We start from the raw sequence: 19,400 nt of genomic DNA, 5'->3' as shown, positions 1-19,400 counted from the left end.
GTCAATACCATCTGTGGGAACAGGAGCTTGGAAATTATTTATGCCATCCCTTAGGAGGGTTTAATTTGCTTTGGTGACATTTTTTGATTTCACCTAAGAGGGGTTCAGGTGCTATACCTACTTCAAATGTGACTTATTTGTGATCATATTTAACCAGTGAGGGTCCTATACATGTGGTGGTGCAATGGTTACCCATGTTGATGAGGACCAGGTTGAGAATATTTGAGCTCCTTGTGGGGTTGCATACTATTTGTTCCAGTGCATTAGTGTTAAAAAGTCTAGGAACTTTTGTGAGAAAATATTGGTACTCATATAAGTTTCCCAGTCAATGGAGGGATGGTTAAAATAGCCCATTACTAGAGTGTTTGGTTGTAATGTGATCGACTCATGTAGGTCCAAATAAACAGCATGGGTATCTTGGTTCATTGAAGGGGGCCTATAGCTAACGATGACTTGAAGGGGGGTCTTACCCACAGTTAGTTGAACTTTGAGTAACTCCATGGCGTTTTCCTGTCTAACCAGTCTAGAGGTGTATTTATCTTTGATGAACATATATACTCCTGCTTTGGTTCTCACATGTTCATTTTGCAGTCTGAAAGTATGGAAGGCATTGTTGCTTTCCAAGGCCTGGGTGCTCTCTGTAGCCCTGAGCCAAGTTTCTGTGACTGCACAGACATCAACATCCTCCAGGGAGAGGAATGTTTCCAGAGAGTGCAGTTTCTTATTTAAACTCCTAGCATTTAGCAGCATAACCTTTAATTTATTTGTGAGTGATATTTTATGTCAGAAATTTTGTTCTTGCGACCTTGCTAAAAAAAGGCACTGGGGGAGGCAAGTGCCTTAGCCAGTAACCAAAAGCTTAGAAGTGACAGGTGAAGACCATCCCTGGCAAAGCAGTGTATCAACCACGTCTTCCCAGGCTGACAGGAACTGGATCCCCTTAGAATGACACCAGAAATTAAGCCAAATGTTGAAGTCAGTCATTTTTTGTTTACACTGTAGTATCATCTTACCAATCAAAAATCCCATCTAAGTATAAATCCCATCTAAGTAGTGCACGGATCTGTAAATGTTCAGACTCAGCACTACAACCAAGTGCTCTGAATGCACACCCTGCACCTGCAACTACTTTCAAAATTGTATTATTACATCCACAGAGAGTTCACTGCACTTCTCTATGCTTCATTACAGGGAGTGCTACTCCTATTATATGTAATTGAACATTCCTTTTCTGCTGGTCTAAGCTGAGCTGCCACAGGCAAATGATAACATCTCTGGTGTTTGTGTCATGCTGTTTTGATGTAACATTGATCTCCAGGGGAGTCTTAATGTTCCATTTTGTACTTCTTGGATTTTTTTGTATTGTCTTAACTGTTGTTGTTTTTCTTTCGGCTTTTCCCGGTTAGGGGTCGCCACAGCGGAACTCCGATCCGCTAATGATTGGCAGTAGATTTTTGCGGTGCTGAGGTGCCAGCTCCACGCCCAACCTTCAATGAAGGCACACCCATTCACGCATGTCTTTTGAATGCTACTCGACCGTGGGGAGGACATGCAGACTCCACACAGAAGGCGCTCCAGCCAAGAATCGAACGGGAGAACCTCTTACTGTGAGGTGACAACGCTACCGCTGCACCACCGCGGCTTTTTGTATTGTCTTAACTGTACTCTGTATAAATCATTATGATGTTAATTTGATTTTTATACTATTAGTAGCCACATCGTATATGTTATCACTAGTACTACTGGCTCTGTTATGTATAATGAATCATTTCTCTATTATATTCTGTTGTATAGTGTTATGACTTTTACTGGAGCTTTTCTCCCCAGGCCTGCACTGTAAAAGGACAGCATCTGTCCAGTTGACCATCCTTGGTAAACAAATGTGAAATAAATAAATAATAAATAAATCCTAGGTGAGGGTAGAATGCTGCTCAAGGCTAGGGACATACCTACCTGGGACACATATTCATATAGCTTAATCATGTCTCTCTTCATAAAGTCCAGTGAGGTACATCTCAAGTCATTCACACCAACATGAACTATGACAAAGCCATAATTGTACTTGTTGAGAGACTTAAGAGCATGTGTGATCTGATGGATCCTGGCACCCGATAGACAGCTGACCATAACCTTCTCCTTGTCCAGCCTGGCGAGTAGGACATCTGTGTGTCTCACAATGGAGTCACCTATGACTAAAGCATTTGGTTTAGATGTGCTTTGTCTTAGGGGCTTATTTGGTGAGACACTGGTGCTTGTGTTTTTATATGTAGTAAGTGCTGTAGGTGCTGTATTAGGTGTAGCATGTTTGTGTTTGGAAGGTCTCTCGTGTTTAGGTAGGTTTCTGGTATGTACTTCGGCGTATGATGGCTTATGTGCTGAGTGCATGGTTTGTGTAGAGAGCAAGGATTCCAGATTTGTAGGGTAGATATATCTCTCACAAACTGTCCTTGGGTGATTTAGGAGTAGACGTTTGTCAGTGTACATGAGGCAGTTGCTACACTGCCTCAGGATACCCATGTCAATCAGGTTGGTAGAAGAAATGGAGGGAAATTGATCATCCTTAATGCTAGGTTAAATCCTATTTTCACAGTGGGGAGAGAAAATGGAGGGGTGTGGTATAACTGGGTGCTCTAAACAGGGTCTATACTAATGGGGTTCTCTACAAAGGGTCTATACTAGCGGGGATTCTCTAAATGGTATGAGAATACTGTAGATTTGGTGGTTTTGGGACTGTTTAAGGGGCAAAAGAGCAGCTGAGGTGCTCTCTGAGCAGCTAAGCACAATTTAAGGACTTTTTGGCCAGATCACAGGCAGCTACTACGGGACAATTTATCCACTGAAGTTTTTGTGTCTATAATCACCAGTGGTTACCCCCATCAGTGTGTGATGGTTCACAGAGATGCACAATGCGTAAACAAATTAATACAGCACAGCAGCGGCTGGTCACGTAACTTTGTGAAGCTATGCTAAAACACGTGCAAACCCACGCAAATGCGAGGCTTATGCAGCAACATTCAGCAAACTGAATTAAGCAATTTCACCAATAAAAACGCTCACAACTGGGCCCTGTGCCAGCAACCTTCAATCTAATGAGTCCTAACTGCACTCTCCTGTCAAAAGGGTACAGGGGGACCCCCTCCAACAAAAGATAGCTTGGTTCAGTGCTCAATTTAACAAACAGATCCAGATTCAGCAGATCTGAGTCTATGCTACAGCAGACAAAAAGTGCAACAAAGCAGAAGGAACAGTTTATAAAATCAGCAATATAGCAAAAATAGATAACTTCTTTATCTGATGTTGTCAATTTTCATTCGTTCCTCAATATGTGGGATAGAGTCCCCAGCTACCTGAATTCCGGGTGGACTCTAAGAAAGGATATTCCTGATTACTGTTGAGTCAAAGGCTTCTCTTTCCCTAGACACTAGATCAACTTTGTAATGAGTAATAAAAGTATGAGGATTAGTCAAGTGGCGGCAGTACAAATATTGTCCATGGAATATCTGGATAGAAATACTGAAGAGTTTGCCATTGATCTAGTTGAATAAGCCCTCAAGGGTTTTGGCAAACATAAACCAAATTTGTTGTAGACAAAGGAAATGCAATCAGTTAGCCACTTAGCTAAAGTTATTTTAGTAACTGGCTTTCCCAATGATGATTCTGAAAAAGAGAAGAATAATTGATCTGATTCTTTGAATTCCTCAGTTCTATGCAGATAGAAATGTAATAGACTGTGAATGTCCAACAAATGTAAAATCTATTCCTCTTTGTTGGAGAAATTTGGGAAGAAGATTGAAAAGTTGATGCATTGATTAATGTTGGATCCTGACACCACCTTAGGAAGAAAAGAAGGATTGATTCTTAAGGACTCCCTATCTTAATGAAAAATCAAATTAGGAGGTTTAGAAGATAAGGCTTGTAGTTCTGAAACTCTCCTAGCCAATGCAATGACTACCAAAATATCATTTTCCACATTAAAACTTTGATTCACATTTTTCAGCTGGTTCAAATGGTGACTGAGTAAGGGCTTGTAGCACTAAATTCCAATCCCACAGGGGGGTTGGATCTTTAAAGGGAGGTTTTAGTAAAATGGTTCCTTTTATAAATGCCTTACAGAATCATGATGAACCTACGGTAGAAATGAACCTCTGACATGAAAATTAGAAACAGTAGCTAATTGTACTTTAACCATTGGTGAACTGGTCCCTTCATTAAAAATATTAGCCAAAAATTCAAGAACTGTGGGTACTGGTGCTAAAAAGGGATCAATGTTTTTCTGTTGTGCCCACAAAATTAATCTTTTCCATTTACTTTTGTACATTTTCCTAGTGGAAGCCTACTGGGAAGACAAAATAATGTGATGGATGGGGAGGAGGTGCTGGGCTGTCTTGCTATCAATGGAATTGGAGAAACCATGGGGTCAACTTTAGACCCAAAATGTCAGGATAAATCATGTCTGTCGGGTGAGACAGAAGGTCTGGAACTGGATCCAGGATCCAAAGAGGATGAAATAGAGGAGGCCAAAAGAAGGAGAACCAAACCGGATGAGGCCAGTAAGGGGCAATGCGGATTACTATGCTCTTCAATCAAGATGCTTTCTGAAGAAACTTGATGATCAGAGGAGTTGGAGGGTAAGCCTAGAAGAGACTATGAGGCCAATCGTGGAGAAGAGCATATCTCAGTGACTCCCCCAGTGAGGGGCTTGGGGAAAAAAACTGCTGCAACTTTTGTTTAGGGGAGATGCAAAGAGGTCACAGGATGGCTGGCCCTATTGACGGAATATATTTTCTCTGCAATTTTCTTGTTGAGAGACCACTCATGAGGCAATAGGATGGACCTACTCACCTTATCTGCTATCACACTGGATTTCTCCAGAATGTGCTTTGCTATCAGAAATTGATTGGATGAGATTGCCCATTGCTTCTCAACATAAGGAGTAAGATCTGGTTCCTCCTTGTTTCTTGATGTATCAGACTACTGACATATTGTCCATCTGAATCACAACAGAACCTGAAGGGAGAGAGTCTTGGAAGGCCTGCAATGCTAGGAGAACCACTCTCATTTCTAGGACACTGATGTGCGTGTTGGCCTCTTCTGGGGACCAGGTCTTCCCAAGTCTCTCTCAAAAAACCTGAAAGCACACCACCATGAAAGGAAAGATGCAAGGAAATGCTGTGAACTTTTATTTTACACGTTCTGGTACCTCGGCCTTTTGCATTCAATGGAACAATTTACTACAACAATTAATTTCCTTATATACCAAACATTATTAGTTAATGCATTCAATTAATTAATTAAACAATCAAATTAAATATTTAATCTTCACAATTAGCTGATTTCCTTAAAGTGCAACCACATAATGCAACCACATAATACAAACCCCAAGCATTAAAAAAGAGAAAAGAACAATATATATACATCAGAATATAATGAATTGAAAAGCAGCCACATCTATATATTCAACATAAATAGATAATTCATATGTACAGGTATATACAAAACAATTCTAATTCATATATAAACAATTTTTTTATTTTAAATTTATTTTATTTTGTTGTATATTTATATTATTTTTTCAAATCATATCATATCAAGTCTCTCCCAAGAAGTGCCTCCCCCAACTAAACTGGGATGTGTCCGTGGTCACTATGGCCTTGGGCTGAGAAAGCATAAAAGGCCGGCCTTGTAACACCTGTTCTGAGCAAATCCATCACCTGAGATACCTTTTACATGCCTGAGTTATTTTGATTTGGGAGAACAAAGGCTGGTACAAGATGGACCACTGAGTCACCAGGGTCCACTGAAGAATTCTCATATAGTATCTTACCAATGGAACCAGAATTATGGCAGCAGACATCAGTCCTAAAGCCGGTAGAATTAGTTGGACTAATAGTGAGGAATTTTGAATTATCTTTTGGACTTGAATCATTTGTACTCTTGGCAAGGGAAGGGAGGCTGTCACTGACACACTGTTGAAGAAGGCTCCTATGAACTCTAGCACTTGAGTTGGTTCTAGTTATGATGCCTAGGTGAGAGCACATTTGGAGTACATCATTTCTTGTGATCAATAGATGCTTGGTTGGAGCAGTTATGAGCCAGTCATCCAGTTAAGGAAACACTCAGAATCAGTGCAATCTCAAGTGAGCTACTACTACTGCCATGGATTTGATGAACACCCTGGGGGCTGTGGTGAGGCCAAAGGGCAGTGCTCTGAATTGGTAATGACTGGCTCCCAGCTGGAAGTGTAGGTATCTCGTGGATCACCTGTTCATTTTTATGTGATAGTATGCATCCTGAAGATCTATTGAGGATACCCAGTCATCCTTGTGCAGGAAAGGCAAAATGGACTGAACCGTGACCATCCAGAAATTTGTATACTGAACCGATTTGTTCAGAAATCCCCTGTTTTGTTTGGCACTAAAAAGAAACTTGAATAAGTTCCAGATTCTTTCTGGTCTGGGAGTACCTCTTGGATGATTATTTTTTCTAGCAGCTTTTTTTTTTATTTCTAAAGCTGCTACCTTCCTCTGACTGGGTGGAACATCAGGAATTCTGTTGAGGGGGGTAGGAAAAAGGGAATTTTATAACCTCCAGATATAATCATCTGAACCCTTGTATCTTCTGTAACATCTAGTCAGGCTCTCTGGTGCAGAGAGTCAGGTTAATATTGGCAGCCCAATATAGTGGACTGCGTACACGCTGGTTTATAAAGTCCATTGAACATGTGGGAGAAACAGACAAATGTAGGTTTTGTAAAACCAAATTGGAAACAGTTGCACACCTCATTGCTGGTTGCAACATAAATGGCAGAAGGACTGCATACTGAAAGGCATAATAATGTGGCAAGACTGTTGCACTGGGGATTGTGCAAACATTATAGTACTGAAGTGGCTGAAAAACACTGGAAACATGAGCCACAAAGCATCATAGAAAATGAAGAAGTCTACATCACATGGGAACCCATTACCAACAGTTCAAAAGACAGATGCTAGAAAACCGGATACAGTGGTCCAAGAAAAGAAGACAAGAGTAGCACTGATAATTGAAATTGTCATACCCAGTGACTACAGTGTCTTGCATACAGAGACACAAGTCATAAAATATCAGGATCTGCAGGCAGAAATGAGAGCAATGTGGAAGAAAGATACCCAGACAGTTCCGATAGTAGTAGGAGCAACGGGTCTTATAAAAAGGAATTTACAATCTTATTTAGATATGTTGCCAATACATGTAACTCCATACAAATTGCAGAAGGAGTCATTACTGGGCACATTGCAGGTGCTGCGAAGAGCACTTTTGGCTGACATCAAAGATTGAAACAATACTAATTTCATGATCTTTAATCATACTTTGACTTAGGAATGGGATCCATTCCTTCATGGTATTGGAAAGTCAAAAGACTTGGAGAAATTAAAAAAAAAAAAGTGCAGGGATAGATGACCCCCGACCGCCTCCAAAGGTGGATAAATGGGCCGCCTTTCAGGAGTGATGATAGGGTCTGTCAGAGAAAGAATCTCTGGACACCTGGTTCTGCAGGCCTCCCCTGCCATGCAGATGGCGTCTTCCATTAGAATTCCCCCCTCTACTCCTGGGGGAACTATCTCCACGTGGATCATGGAAAGAACCCTAGGATTCTCTGGACCACATCTTCTGACCACCTTATTGATTCCTAGTGAAGGTTCTTTGAGGAGTTAAAAAACGTATGTCCACTGCAGACAGGGTCTTACCATCTTTCTCACACCTGGAGATTGTATCTTTAACATTAGGGTCAAACAAAGAACTTCAGTCAAAAGATGTACTGATAAAGGTGAACTTGAAAGGCTCCACAAAATCACACAAGTGCATCCAGGCATGTCTCCTAATGGAAATGCCTGAGCCCTCCAGCCTTGAGGACCCTTCAGCCGCATGTGAAATGAGCCTCATGGATGAATTTGCAATAGACTGTAAGGTAATCAACTGTGATGCAAAGGAAGTCTGTGCCTCAGCAGTTACTGCTCCTGAGAGGGATTTGAAGAGTTCTTTAATCAAATCCATCTGAAGTCTGGTGAAGTGCACCAAATAGTTCAGTGATCTAAGTGCAAAAGTCACTGAAGTGTAAACACACTTCCCAAATCTATCCAACACCTTAGACTCCCTGTTAGGAGGATGACCAGATGAACTCTGCTCGGTGAGTTCTTTCTTTCTTTGTGATCACTGCTATGACAATGGCATCTACTAGTACTCCTTTGTTCCAGAACTCTTTCCCCTTTGGTGGTTCCAGGATCCTGTCTGGTCTCTTGGGGATCTGCTCAACAGAATCGGGTTCATTGCCGAGAGATCACCTCAATGAGCTCATCGGTGGGCAGAGTCAGCCAGGAAGTAGATGGGACAGATTTAAATGCCTCCAGAAATACTGATTCCTCTTGGGAAGGGTTATTGGTACAGCAACCACCCCTTTGCTTAAAGATCTCCAAAATATCTCCAAAGGAGATGTCATCAGGTGGTGATCTTGGGGACCCTTCCCCTTCATCAAAATCAGTATCTTCAGTGATTGACTTCTATGGGGAGTCAAAATGCCTCCTCTTCCACTTCCTCATCCTAGGGACTCCTTCAGTGGGGTGCTCTGGAGAAGTATTGGAAGATATAAGGATACCCTGTAGGTAGCCTGGAGACTTTGGGCTGGCTGTCCCTGTGAATTAGAGTGATGATGCTCATGGCACAAAGACATATGGGAACCAGATGGCAGATCCGAGAGGGGTGAAATTGTCTGTACTATAGAAGAGAATACTCTCTTTATGGCCTCAAAGGCAGAATGCCCCAGGCACTAGGAAGCAAATGGAGCCGAGAAGACATGCTGTCAGACCATCTGCTCCCTCTGAACTGAAGGCAGATTTGGAGCCGTGCTGTCCAATGCCAAGGCCCCAAGGGGCAGAGACAGCTCTGACAGCTTCAGAATCAACTCTAGCACCTCAGAGCTGACAACAGTACTTCGGCTCCGAGAGCCATCCGGCTCCAACACACTCAGAACTGGTCCACTCAGAGAAGGTATCGGAGTTGAAGATACAACAATCTTCGGATCTGATACAGGCAGTACTGGAAGGGTTATATCCGAGGGCTCTGAAGCCAAAGGACTGATCAGAGAAGGAGCCACGTTGGGTGGAGTGATACTAATGATGGTGTCCTCCCGAATGGGTAGGAACTGGGAGAACTCTCATCTGTATCTGTGCAAGAGAAACCTCCTCATCATTCTATCCGCAAGTGCCTCTGTAAGACTCCTGGAAGAACGGGAAGACAATTCTAATTAAGAAGATCTATAGTGTCAGCACCTCTTTAAAAAGGGGGTAAGGTAGCCAAGAGGGGACCAGGTCCAGAAAAAAGTCATAATGGGTCCTGTGGAGCTCTTCTGGCTGTAACAGAACTGGATCTGATGAGGCAGACCTTGTATCTGAAACAGTTGGCTACAAGGATTTGGTCTGCAGATTCAACCATTTCAAGATCCTCCAGACCGACTTCTTGGATCGGAAGAAGGAGTGGGGGGTCCAGATGGTTCAGGTAGTCGTTTTCTCAGCACTTTTTAGCCTGCCTTGGAGGAATGAGCTCCAACCAGTGACTCTGAAAAGGTTGAAGGGAGAAACCCCTTCAAAATCAATTTAGTCTTTCTATCCACCAAAGCCCTTGGATTAAAAGATTTACATATTTCGCAAGGGACTTACCGATAAGCAGGGCCCAGACAAAACTAGACAAGAGTCATGCACATTAGACAAAGGGATTTAATGCCCACACTCTTTATACTTTTTGAAACCTGAAGATTTTTCAGCCATTATACTTATAAAATAGCAAAGGAGAATAAGGCAGATTTTTTTTTAAAAAGGTTAGGAAAAAAAAAGAAAAACTACTAACAATGGTAAAAAGAATTACCTAAACAGTAGAAGAGAAAGTTGGGGAAAAACTACCAACAAAGGTATCAAAGTACACAGCAAAACATGTTGGGATAAGGAAGGCTAGCTTAGAAAAATTTAAGAATTATAAAATAGAAAATACACTAGAAAGGGAAAAAGGTATAACACCCAAAAACATTCATAACTCACTACATGCTTCAGAGCTGACAGTGATCACATCCGTATGCAAAGGCAGCAAATGAGATCTGAGGTATGTAGGGGGACTACAGCATTATGTGTAAGGGAGGAGCTCCAGAGTTTGCAGTAGCCACCAGGTGTAAAAAGTGGCCAAGTTGAATCCAAGGATCGGATCCGAACCCACATGTTGAGGAACGAATGAAAATTGACAACATCAGATCACAAATGTAAGTATATGTTTACAAAAAGTCATGCTGAGTGCCTAGATTAATCTTTTTGTAGAGGAGAAACAAGCTACAGAGGTAGAACATTTCAAGATTTCAGATTTCTGAAGATGTGAAGAGACAGGCATAAATAATATATTCATGCAACTAAAGCATTTGTTGTAAAGTTTGTTTAAGGGCTGTATTTGCCAATCACATTTTATAGACTAAGCATGTTACTAACACTACCAATACTAGAAATTAAGCAAGATTAAGAAATCATTGAGCATACTATTCCCATATGCAAGTTTTATCTTTGTGGTTATATTGATCACTGTTGCACATTGAGGCACAGTTCATAAACATCTTTGATTGTAATGGTGGTTGGGGGTGTTACATAGACAGTTTCATATGGGAATAAAATGCATTGCGGTTGCAGAGGCTACATGGCTAGGAAGCTAAAAACTGCTGTTTTACCTGAATATTTGATGTTTCCCAACTGTCTGAAGATGTTCTCATAGCCAGCATGAACATCATCTGTAGTCTTTATAGGGTTAAAAAAGAAAGAAGAAAGATATTTTATAATCTAATTCTTAGTGTTTTATAGCTGAATAGTATTTTTTCTGTCATAACTGTTATGCAACAATACAAAATCCACATTCCAGCAAAACCTACATACAGAATTATGATGCCAGTAAAGTGCAGTATCACACTTCATAAGCCATGTAATTTACTTATGTTGAATCATGTAGCTGAAATGGAGAAAGAACCTCTGAAACAGCCATCTAACTCACAAAATAGCATTATATTTAAATAATGACTGTCTAAGGTAGTGTCAGACTCATGAGGACATATCTGCATTTTTTCAGGGCTCTTCTGAGGGATAACTGGGTAATGTGATTAAGTGACTTGCTCAGAGACATATGGCCCATGAAAGCAGACTAAAGAAGTAAAACTCATTACTGGTATAAAGGCCATTTATACGTTTAATCATGTGCATTAAACTGGCAGACCTTTACTGCAGAGTACAACTAGTTTCCAGTGTTAAAAGTATCATAAAATAAATGGGTTGTTTTGTATTCATTCTTCTTACTCTGAAATTATTAGTGCCCCATATGTTACTTGAATTACTAGAATGCCATATGTGACTTATGAACCTCCATGTCCTGCTAGAGTCTTTTCCAGTCTGCACTTTTCACGTATTAATGACATTTCTCACTGTTCTGTTGTAACAGACAATGAGAACTCTATATAGTGTACTGTGTGCAAGAGATTCCAGTTTTGTTTCCCAAAGGGCAGTTTGGGTATGTATGGGGAAGAGCAAGTAAAGGAAGGTAACGACTTTTAAAAGGAAGGAAAGTGAAGAAAGATGCTGAATACATTTTGACTCTGTCTTAAATAAAAAAGTGAAGAGATTTCCTTAATGAAAGGGAAACAGTACTGGGGGAAAAACTGCACAGATTTTTGGAGAATAAGAAACTTGTGGTCATTAATTAGCAGGGATTCACAGCTAAGAGATTTTGCTAAGTGAACCTAATTCAGTTCTAAAATGGAGGCTCAGTAGAAGTAAACAGTGGGTAAGTAGCAGCTGCTAAAGATTTTGTTTGTGTACTACACAGAGTGATAGTAATGAAGAAGGGGGTGGATGGGAGGAAAGAAAATAGTCCGAGGAGTGGAAAGGTACTGCCAACAGAGAGAAAGACTTATAAGAAAGTAATCATGGGATCTCTGCTCTTAACTGTCTTTGTTGCTGACATTACATGACCCCCCCAGCCCCACCAACAAAATAGGAGCAATCATTTTGCAAATTGCGCACAAGTGTTAAGTGTGAGTATGTGTTATGTAATTGTAGGAAGGAGCTAGCAAAAGTTTATCAGGACTATTTTTTAGTATCCATATACTTTAACGGATTGTTTTTGATCTTCAAGTTATGTTTAAGAGAGTCACCCAGGGCAACAATTGAACTAGCTATAGTTCTGATGTATTCAGGGAACAAAATACTAGAAGTAGTAAAGATGGATGCCACTAAGATGATACTATGGATGGAAAGGAAGTTATATGGAGACAGTTTGGACAGAATGGGTTTGGTCTTTTTTTTTCCTTTCTTTTTTGACTTTGATTCTTCCTTCCCTTGGCTCTACCCACTCAATTCGCCCTGTGGGCTCACTCCGGTCCTCTAACCTACCCCCAAAATCTCACCCATCCCCAATACCCTACACTTATACTTAGCTAGCCACTCCCACCATGTCCACCGTCTAATCCAAACTACCCATCATACCCCCAAAATCCCCTCCCACAGTTCACCCATTAAAGTAAGCCTAACCTTCAGAGTTTACTGCCAAACCCAGCTTATCCTGATAAACTACTAAACAATTAACCTAAACCATAATCTCTTACTCAAACTAACTTCTCAGCTTAACTCACCCCTTACTTCTACTCTAACCAACATCATGACCCTCAAATCTCTATCTCTACTTATTCAAATAATACTTCTAATTACCTTAACTTACCTAAATTATATCGCCCAACCTACTAATGCAAACCACTCCCCCCATTTCACACCACTACCCCATAGGTTCATAGGTAGGTACTAGGCTATCTGCCCGAGGGCATTTTTAAGCCTAGCCAGAGTGTGTCGGCTTTCGTCGCCCCATTGATTAATTAACTGAGCCTCTGTCAAGCAGAGCCAATGAAGTGATCCCAGGGGTGTATTTTATGTTACCCATCCACTCGTCGAGGCTTCTCTTGAAGAGTGTTAGTGAGGGGCTCTGCCTAATTTAGTTAGGAATTTTGTTCCAAAGCATGGGGAGTCTCTGTGACAGGAATCTATCCCTCCAGCTTGTTCTATTTATTGTGGTGAGGTTTAGCTCACTAGAGCATGTGGCTCGCAGTGACTTGGATAGAGATAAGATGATGCAAAGTACACATCTACTGTTACTTGTATATCTTCCAGTCTCTACTCCCTCAACAAGAGCATGCTCTTCCCGTATAGACTCCTACCTAACTCTAAGAACACTGTTTCCAGCTACATTAGTCTAATGTCCACAAAACTCTCTACCTGTATACTACACCCCAAACAAACCAAATACCTCATCCATCATCTTATCTCTATCCTTCTCTCTGGGGACATCCACCCAAACCCAGGCCCCTCTACCACACTGAATCCAAACCCCCCAACCCCCCCACCTCCCCAAGTGACAGACAAACCCCTCCACTTCTCAGCTCTAAATGCTCAGAACCTATGTAACAAAATTCTAAACCTTCATGCCTGGCCTCTACATAACCAGCCCAATATTCTCTCCATCTCAGAAACCTGCCTTAAGCCCCACATACAAGATTCTGAAATAACTCTTCCCAACTGCCGCGTGTTAAGGAAGGACAGAACACAAAAAACGGGGGGGGGGGGGTGTAGCACTTCTTTACTCGGCATCCCTCTTAGTCACCCCCTATACCAAACCCTTTCCCAGATTTGGCAAGGCAGAAATAATACCAGCCCTAGTCCACCTAAACAAGCATAAACTCAGATGTGTTCTCTCCCTCTATAGTCCCACTGGAGACAATATCTCATCCCTTGAAGATATTCTCTCCTGGATCTCTACCGCCATTACTCACAAAACCATAATCCTGTGAACATAAACTGGGCCATAATCCAATCTCCCACTAACTCACTCAATATTAACTTATATAACTTTATGCAACTAATCAATTCCACTACCAGGCCTTCCAAGAAATCCATCACTGGAAGTACAGTAGACTGGATTCTAGTATCCCATCCTCACTATATTTCTGATAGTGGTATTCTCCCAGACCCACTAGCTGACCACTTCCCCACTTTTGCCCACCGTCTCCCATCTTCTATAGAACTAACTCACACCTATATTTCCACTCTTTGACTAAAGAACTTTAATGCTGAAACCTTCTCAAATGCACTAAAAAGCACAAACTGGAACCCATTAAAGACTCTTCCCTAGATAATGCTCTCTTCTACTTTAACGCTACTTTCACAAACCTGCTCAACTTCTTTGCCCCTTTAAAAACCTTTAAAAACAAAACGTATATAAAGTAACCCTGTACCCTGTTTAACCAAAAACACATTAGCTACTATGCAACTCCACGTCAAAGCCTGGATATGTTACCATAAAAATAAAACCACTATCACCCTAAACGAATATAAAACACTACAAAATAAAGTCAAAAAACATATTATATTATAAAACATATTCAGGGGTTTGTCTGTTACTTGATGATGATGATGCAGTTGAATTTTTTAATACTACCTTCCTGAACATCCTTAATTACCATGCCCCCATAAGATTCTCCAGAACCAAAGCACAACCCTCCCCATGGCTACAGAAAACCCCTAAGTCAGAAATGAAAAACAGGGATAAAGCCTGGGAGCACTGGTGCAAAACCAAAACCCCCTCAGCTAGACAAAAATTCCTAGAACTACGCAATAGAGTCAAAAAGCTAATAAAACAGGACAAATCCCAATACTACCAGTCTGCCCTAGACTCCTCACAACACAGCCCCAAACAATTCTGGTCCTCCATAAACTCCATCCTCCACCCAGGTAAAGTCAGTACCCCTCCTCCTAACATCCCTCACTCCTCAGAAAATATTACTACCTCATTCAACACACACTTCACCCAAACCAAACTATCACTAGCTAAACAACACAACCCCCCTCCCCTCCAACCCACACCTTCAACTAGTAATCTCCCCACTGCCTTCTCTTTTTCTCCTGTAACTACCTCCAACATAAAAACAACTCTTAACTAAACTTAAACCCACCAAATTAGCAGCAGACAGCCTCCCAAGTGAATACCTACAAATCGCAGCTGATGCTCTGGCATACCCAGTATCCATCTTGATTAACCAATCTCTGTCAGAAAGTTACGTTCCCACACTGTGGAAAGTACCACATATAATTTCCCTCCACAAAGGGGGACCCTCCACAGAACTAACCAATTACCGCCCCATAGCTATTCTCTCTCCACTCTCCAAAATACTAGAGAGATGCATACACTCTCAGGTCTCAGACTACCTCCTTACTAACAACCTCCTTTCCAGTACTCAGCATGGTTTCCAACCAAACCATAGCACCACCACTGCCTTACTCTCCTTTACTAACACTATCCTTCAGCATAAAAACAATGGCTATCTCTCTTCTGCTACTTTCCTAGACCTAGCTAAAGCATTTGACATGGTCCCACACAAACAACTTATCTCTGTCCTCAATAACCTATCCTTCTCACAATCGGTCACCAACTGGTTTCAGAGTTACCTGTCTGACCGCCAACAATCCGTTGTATGGCAGAATGACATATCTCCCCAACTACCTGTCTCCATAGGGGTTCCCCAAGGATCCATCCTTGGACTCCTACTCTTCTCTGTTTACACCAATAATCTAGCCTCTGCCACCAAACATGGCACACTCATACAATACACAGATGACTCGACCATATCTGCTCAGCCCAGTCCCTACCAAAACTGCAAAAAGTCACACAGGAAGCCTTTTCCTCTGTTGAAACATGGTTATCCAATGCCCGATTAATACTCAACCCAAACAAAACTAAACTACTCATCTTCCAACCCACCAAACATACTCAAAACAACTCTCACTTTAACATCACGGCAAAAGACAACACCATTATATACCCAACTGAACACACCAAATTGCTAGGAGTGGAAATAGACAATAAACTAAAATTTGACATTCACATATCCATGACTATAAAAAAAGTCCACAAAAAACTAGGAGCGTTATACAGAAATAAGCAATTTCTCACCAAAGCAGCAAAGATTTCAATAGCAAATTCCCACCTTATCTCCACCCTACTTTAGCCTCTCCAACATATACCAACCTAAGGCAATGTGATCTAAACAAGCTAGAGACCTGCTACAACAAAATCGCCAAATTCGCCACAGGGGCATCCTACCGTAGTCACCACTGTCTCTCACTTGCTGAACTGGGCTGGCTTGAACTCCCTCACCTCCTTCAGTGGTATCAACTCTCACTCGCCCACAAATTAGTAAACCATCCACTAAATGTCCCATCCCTCCAGAATCTACTCCAACCCTATTGCACCACCAGACCACTAAGATCCAGCAGCAAAAATCACTTGCAGATCACTAAAGCCAATAACTCTGCTGGTGAAGCACTATTCTCTTGCACCATAGCCAAATTATGGAACTCACTCCCACCCACAATTACCTCCATACCATCATGCACCCACTTCAAAACCTTACTAAAAGCGCAACTAAAACATGCTGGCTATGCCCTTGCAACTCCCACTCTAATATCATCCACCCCATCCAACCACTACCTTTCTTTCCACTCCACTAACTACCTTGATTATAGCAAGCTCAGATGCTCATAAGCCAGTACTTATTATACAGCACGAACTTCTTCTTCTTGTAACATTTGTTAATGTCTGGTATGCACTTCACAGATAAAGATTCTAGTTGTCTACTGATGTACTATGTTCTTCATCTGTAAATATGTTGTAAGTAATTGCTATGTAAATTGTTAATCACTATGTAATCCAATGTAAATACTGTCTGTTTATTTTAACTGTGGAGCTTTTCTCCCCGGGCCTCCACTGAAAATGGACCTATGTCCAGTCGGACACTCCCGGTCAACAAATTTAAATAAATAAATAAATAAATAAATAAATAAAATTACCTCAGAGCGCAAAGCCTATTTCTCCACTCTCCAAACCAACCACACCACCAATCCCAAACTATTTTGGAAAGGAATCTCATCTGTCCTCAACCCAAGAAAAAAAGAAAACCCTTGCCCCAACCCAGATGGCTATTACAAGGACTTAGCCACCCAATTTAACTCTTTCTTCATAGAGTCCATAAGCAAGCTAACATCATCCATCACCAACACCTCTACAACCCCTTCTCAGCGTGCATCCATCCCTTCCTCCCCTAGAATCCCTTGCCCCCAACATCCACCTTTCTCTATCAATCCCATCTCTATATCCACCATAAAAAACTTCTCCTAAAATTAAAACCTGGTTCCAATGCCCCTTATGAAATTCTCTCCTACTTCCTAAAAGTAGCCGCAGAAGCCATTGCTCTCCCTAGCAGCATACTAATTAATCGGTCTGGCTCAGAAAGCCAGGTCCCCCAGCTCTGGAAGAAGGCCTTTATTATTCCTCTCCATAAAGGTAGCAATAATAATGACATCCCAAACTTTTGCCCTTTTGCCATCCTATCCCCTATTTCTAAGCTACTTGAAAAGTGTGTATACCAACAACTCTTACCCTACCTCATTAATAATCAGTTTCTTACCCCCACAAAACATGGCTTTAGACCAGGTCATAGTACCTCCACTGCCCTCCTCTCCTTCCTAGAAACAATCAACAAAGCCCACGACTCCGGCCACATAGTATTCACTCTTTTCCTTGACCTCTCTAAGGTATTTGACACTATTTCCCACAACCTCCTTCTTACCAAACTCTCTAAACCTAACCTATCCCCTTCCTCTACCCAGTGGTTCTCAAGCTATCTCACAAACAGGCAACAAGCAGTTAAATGGAAAAAAGCTTCCTCACCCTTCTTTAATACATCCACAGGCATCCTCCAAGGTTCCATTCTAGGCCCCCTACTATTCAACATATTCATAAATGATTTCTTCCAAGCCATTCCAAACTCCAGTCTCATCCAATATGCTGATGATTCTACTATAATCTGTTCCTCCCCTTCCATCACAACTCTTAACAATCTAACACAAGCCGTCTTCCCTTCCACTGAACAGTGGATGCTAGACAACCATCTAGCCCTTAATGCAACCAAAACAAAACTTATGTTATTCAATGCATCCAAAAACTCTTCCCTAGACAAACAATCCTTCATAATTACCAGCAAAAATAATACCCCCTAGAACTAGTCTCTGACACAAAATTACTAGGAATTATCATTGACAATCAACTAAAATTTGATAAGCATCTACAAGCAAATATCAAAAAAATCCATAAAAAATTAGGTATGCTTTACCACCACAGTCACTTTTATTTCTCCCACCACCAGGATTACATTAGCTAATACATACCTCATCCCATCCCTTTTACATGGTGTGTCTATCCTAACCAGCCTACAATCTTCCCTCAAAACAAAATTCTCATCTTGTTATAACAAAATATCCAAATTTGCAGCAGGTCATAGAGCCTCTTCGCACCACTGTAATTCCCTTCACCAACTAAGTTGGCTAGAATTACCAAATTTCCTCACATATACCCAGCTCATCCAAGCACACAAACTCATTCATAACCCGTCTCTCTGCCCCTCCCTAGCAAATATCTTTGAAATGCATAAACCAGATAGACTCCTAAGATCCAATTCCCAAAACCTAATTAAATTGCAAACCAACACATCCTGCTGGGAATCACTTGATGTCCTTCTTTCTTGCATGCCTCTGGAACTCTCTCCCTTCTCCCATCTGCACCACCAACAGTCTCTCCTTGTTTAAAACCTCACTGCACTCGCACCTTACTTCGCAATGGAAATGCTCTTGCTCTCATCCAACCTAATTCTGACCACATTTTCTTCCTAACTTTCCAAACTTATTTGATGCCTGTCACTAGGTCCTAAAGTTTTATATACCTTTGGACGAGTTTGACCAGTGACTAAAAAAAATGACCTCATTGCAATTGCCTAAAAAAAAGAAAAAAAAATGACTGCTTACTGAATTAGCCTGATGTAATTTTCCTAATGAAAATCTTTTTCTTATTTCTGTATTATGTAACATTTATTTGAATTGTGTGTTATGGATTTGTACTATCCGAAATATGTATTTAACATTTAATTGAAATGTATATTATGGATTTGTGCTCTTTCTGTACTATGTATTTGTATTTCTCTGGAGCTTTTCTCCCCAGGACTCCATTGAAAACGGGCTCTTTGTAGCCCAATGGACAATCCTAGAAAACAAACTGCAAATAAATAAATAATAAATAAATAACTAGAGCATAAAAGACAAAAGGGTCTATGATCATAGTGTAGAATTCTATTAACTTGACTGTAGATAAACTGAGCTGAACAGACGTGAAACGAAGTAAGAAAGGCTGTGTATTTCAAACTGAAAGGGGAAACTTAAGCTTGGACATTAGAAGGTACTAGAGAAGGTGTGACAAAA

The 19,400-nt window shown here is 41.1% G+C and overlaps 1 protein-coding gene across 1 annotated transcript in view; it reads right to left on the bottom strand.

The window, feature by feature from the left end:
- The window catches only part of CA14 (carbonic anhydrase 14), a 449,592-nt gene that overhangs the window by 149,715 nt on the left and 280,477 nt on the right, over positions 1-19,400 (bottom strand). Inside the window, exon 6 of the mRNA XM_044079914.1 lies at positions 10,733-10,799. Coding sequence (XP_043935849.1) covers positions 10,733-10,799 — 67 coding nt within the window. The remainder of the gene's footprint in view (positions 1-10,732; positions 10,800-19,400) is intronic.

This window comes from Protopterus annectens, chromosome 8.part0 (genome assembly GCF_019279795.1).
Source record: "Protopterus annectens isolate FY-2018-M chromosome 8.part0, PAN1.0, whole genome shotgun sequence".
NCBI classification, from domain to species: Eukaryota; Metazoa; Chordata; order Ceratodontiformes; family Protopteridae; genus Protopterus; species Protopterus annectens.
This window is presented reverse-complemented; position numbering and strand designations above follow the sequence as displayed.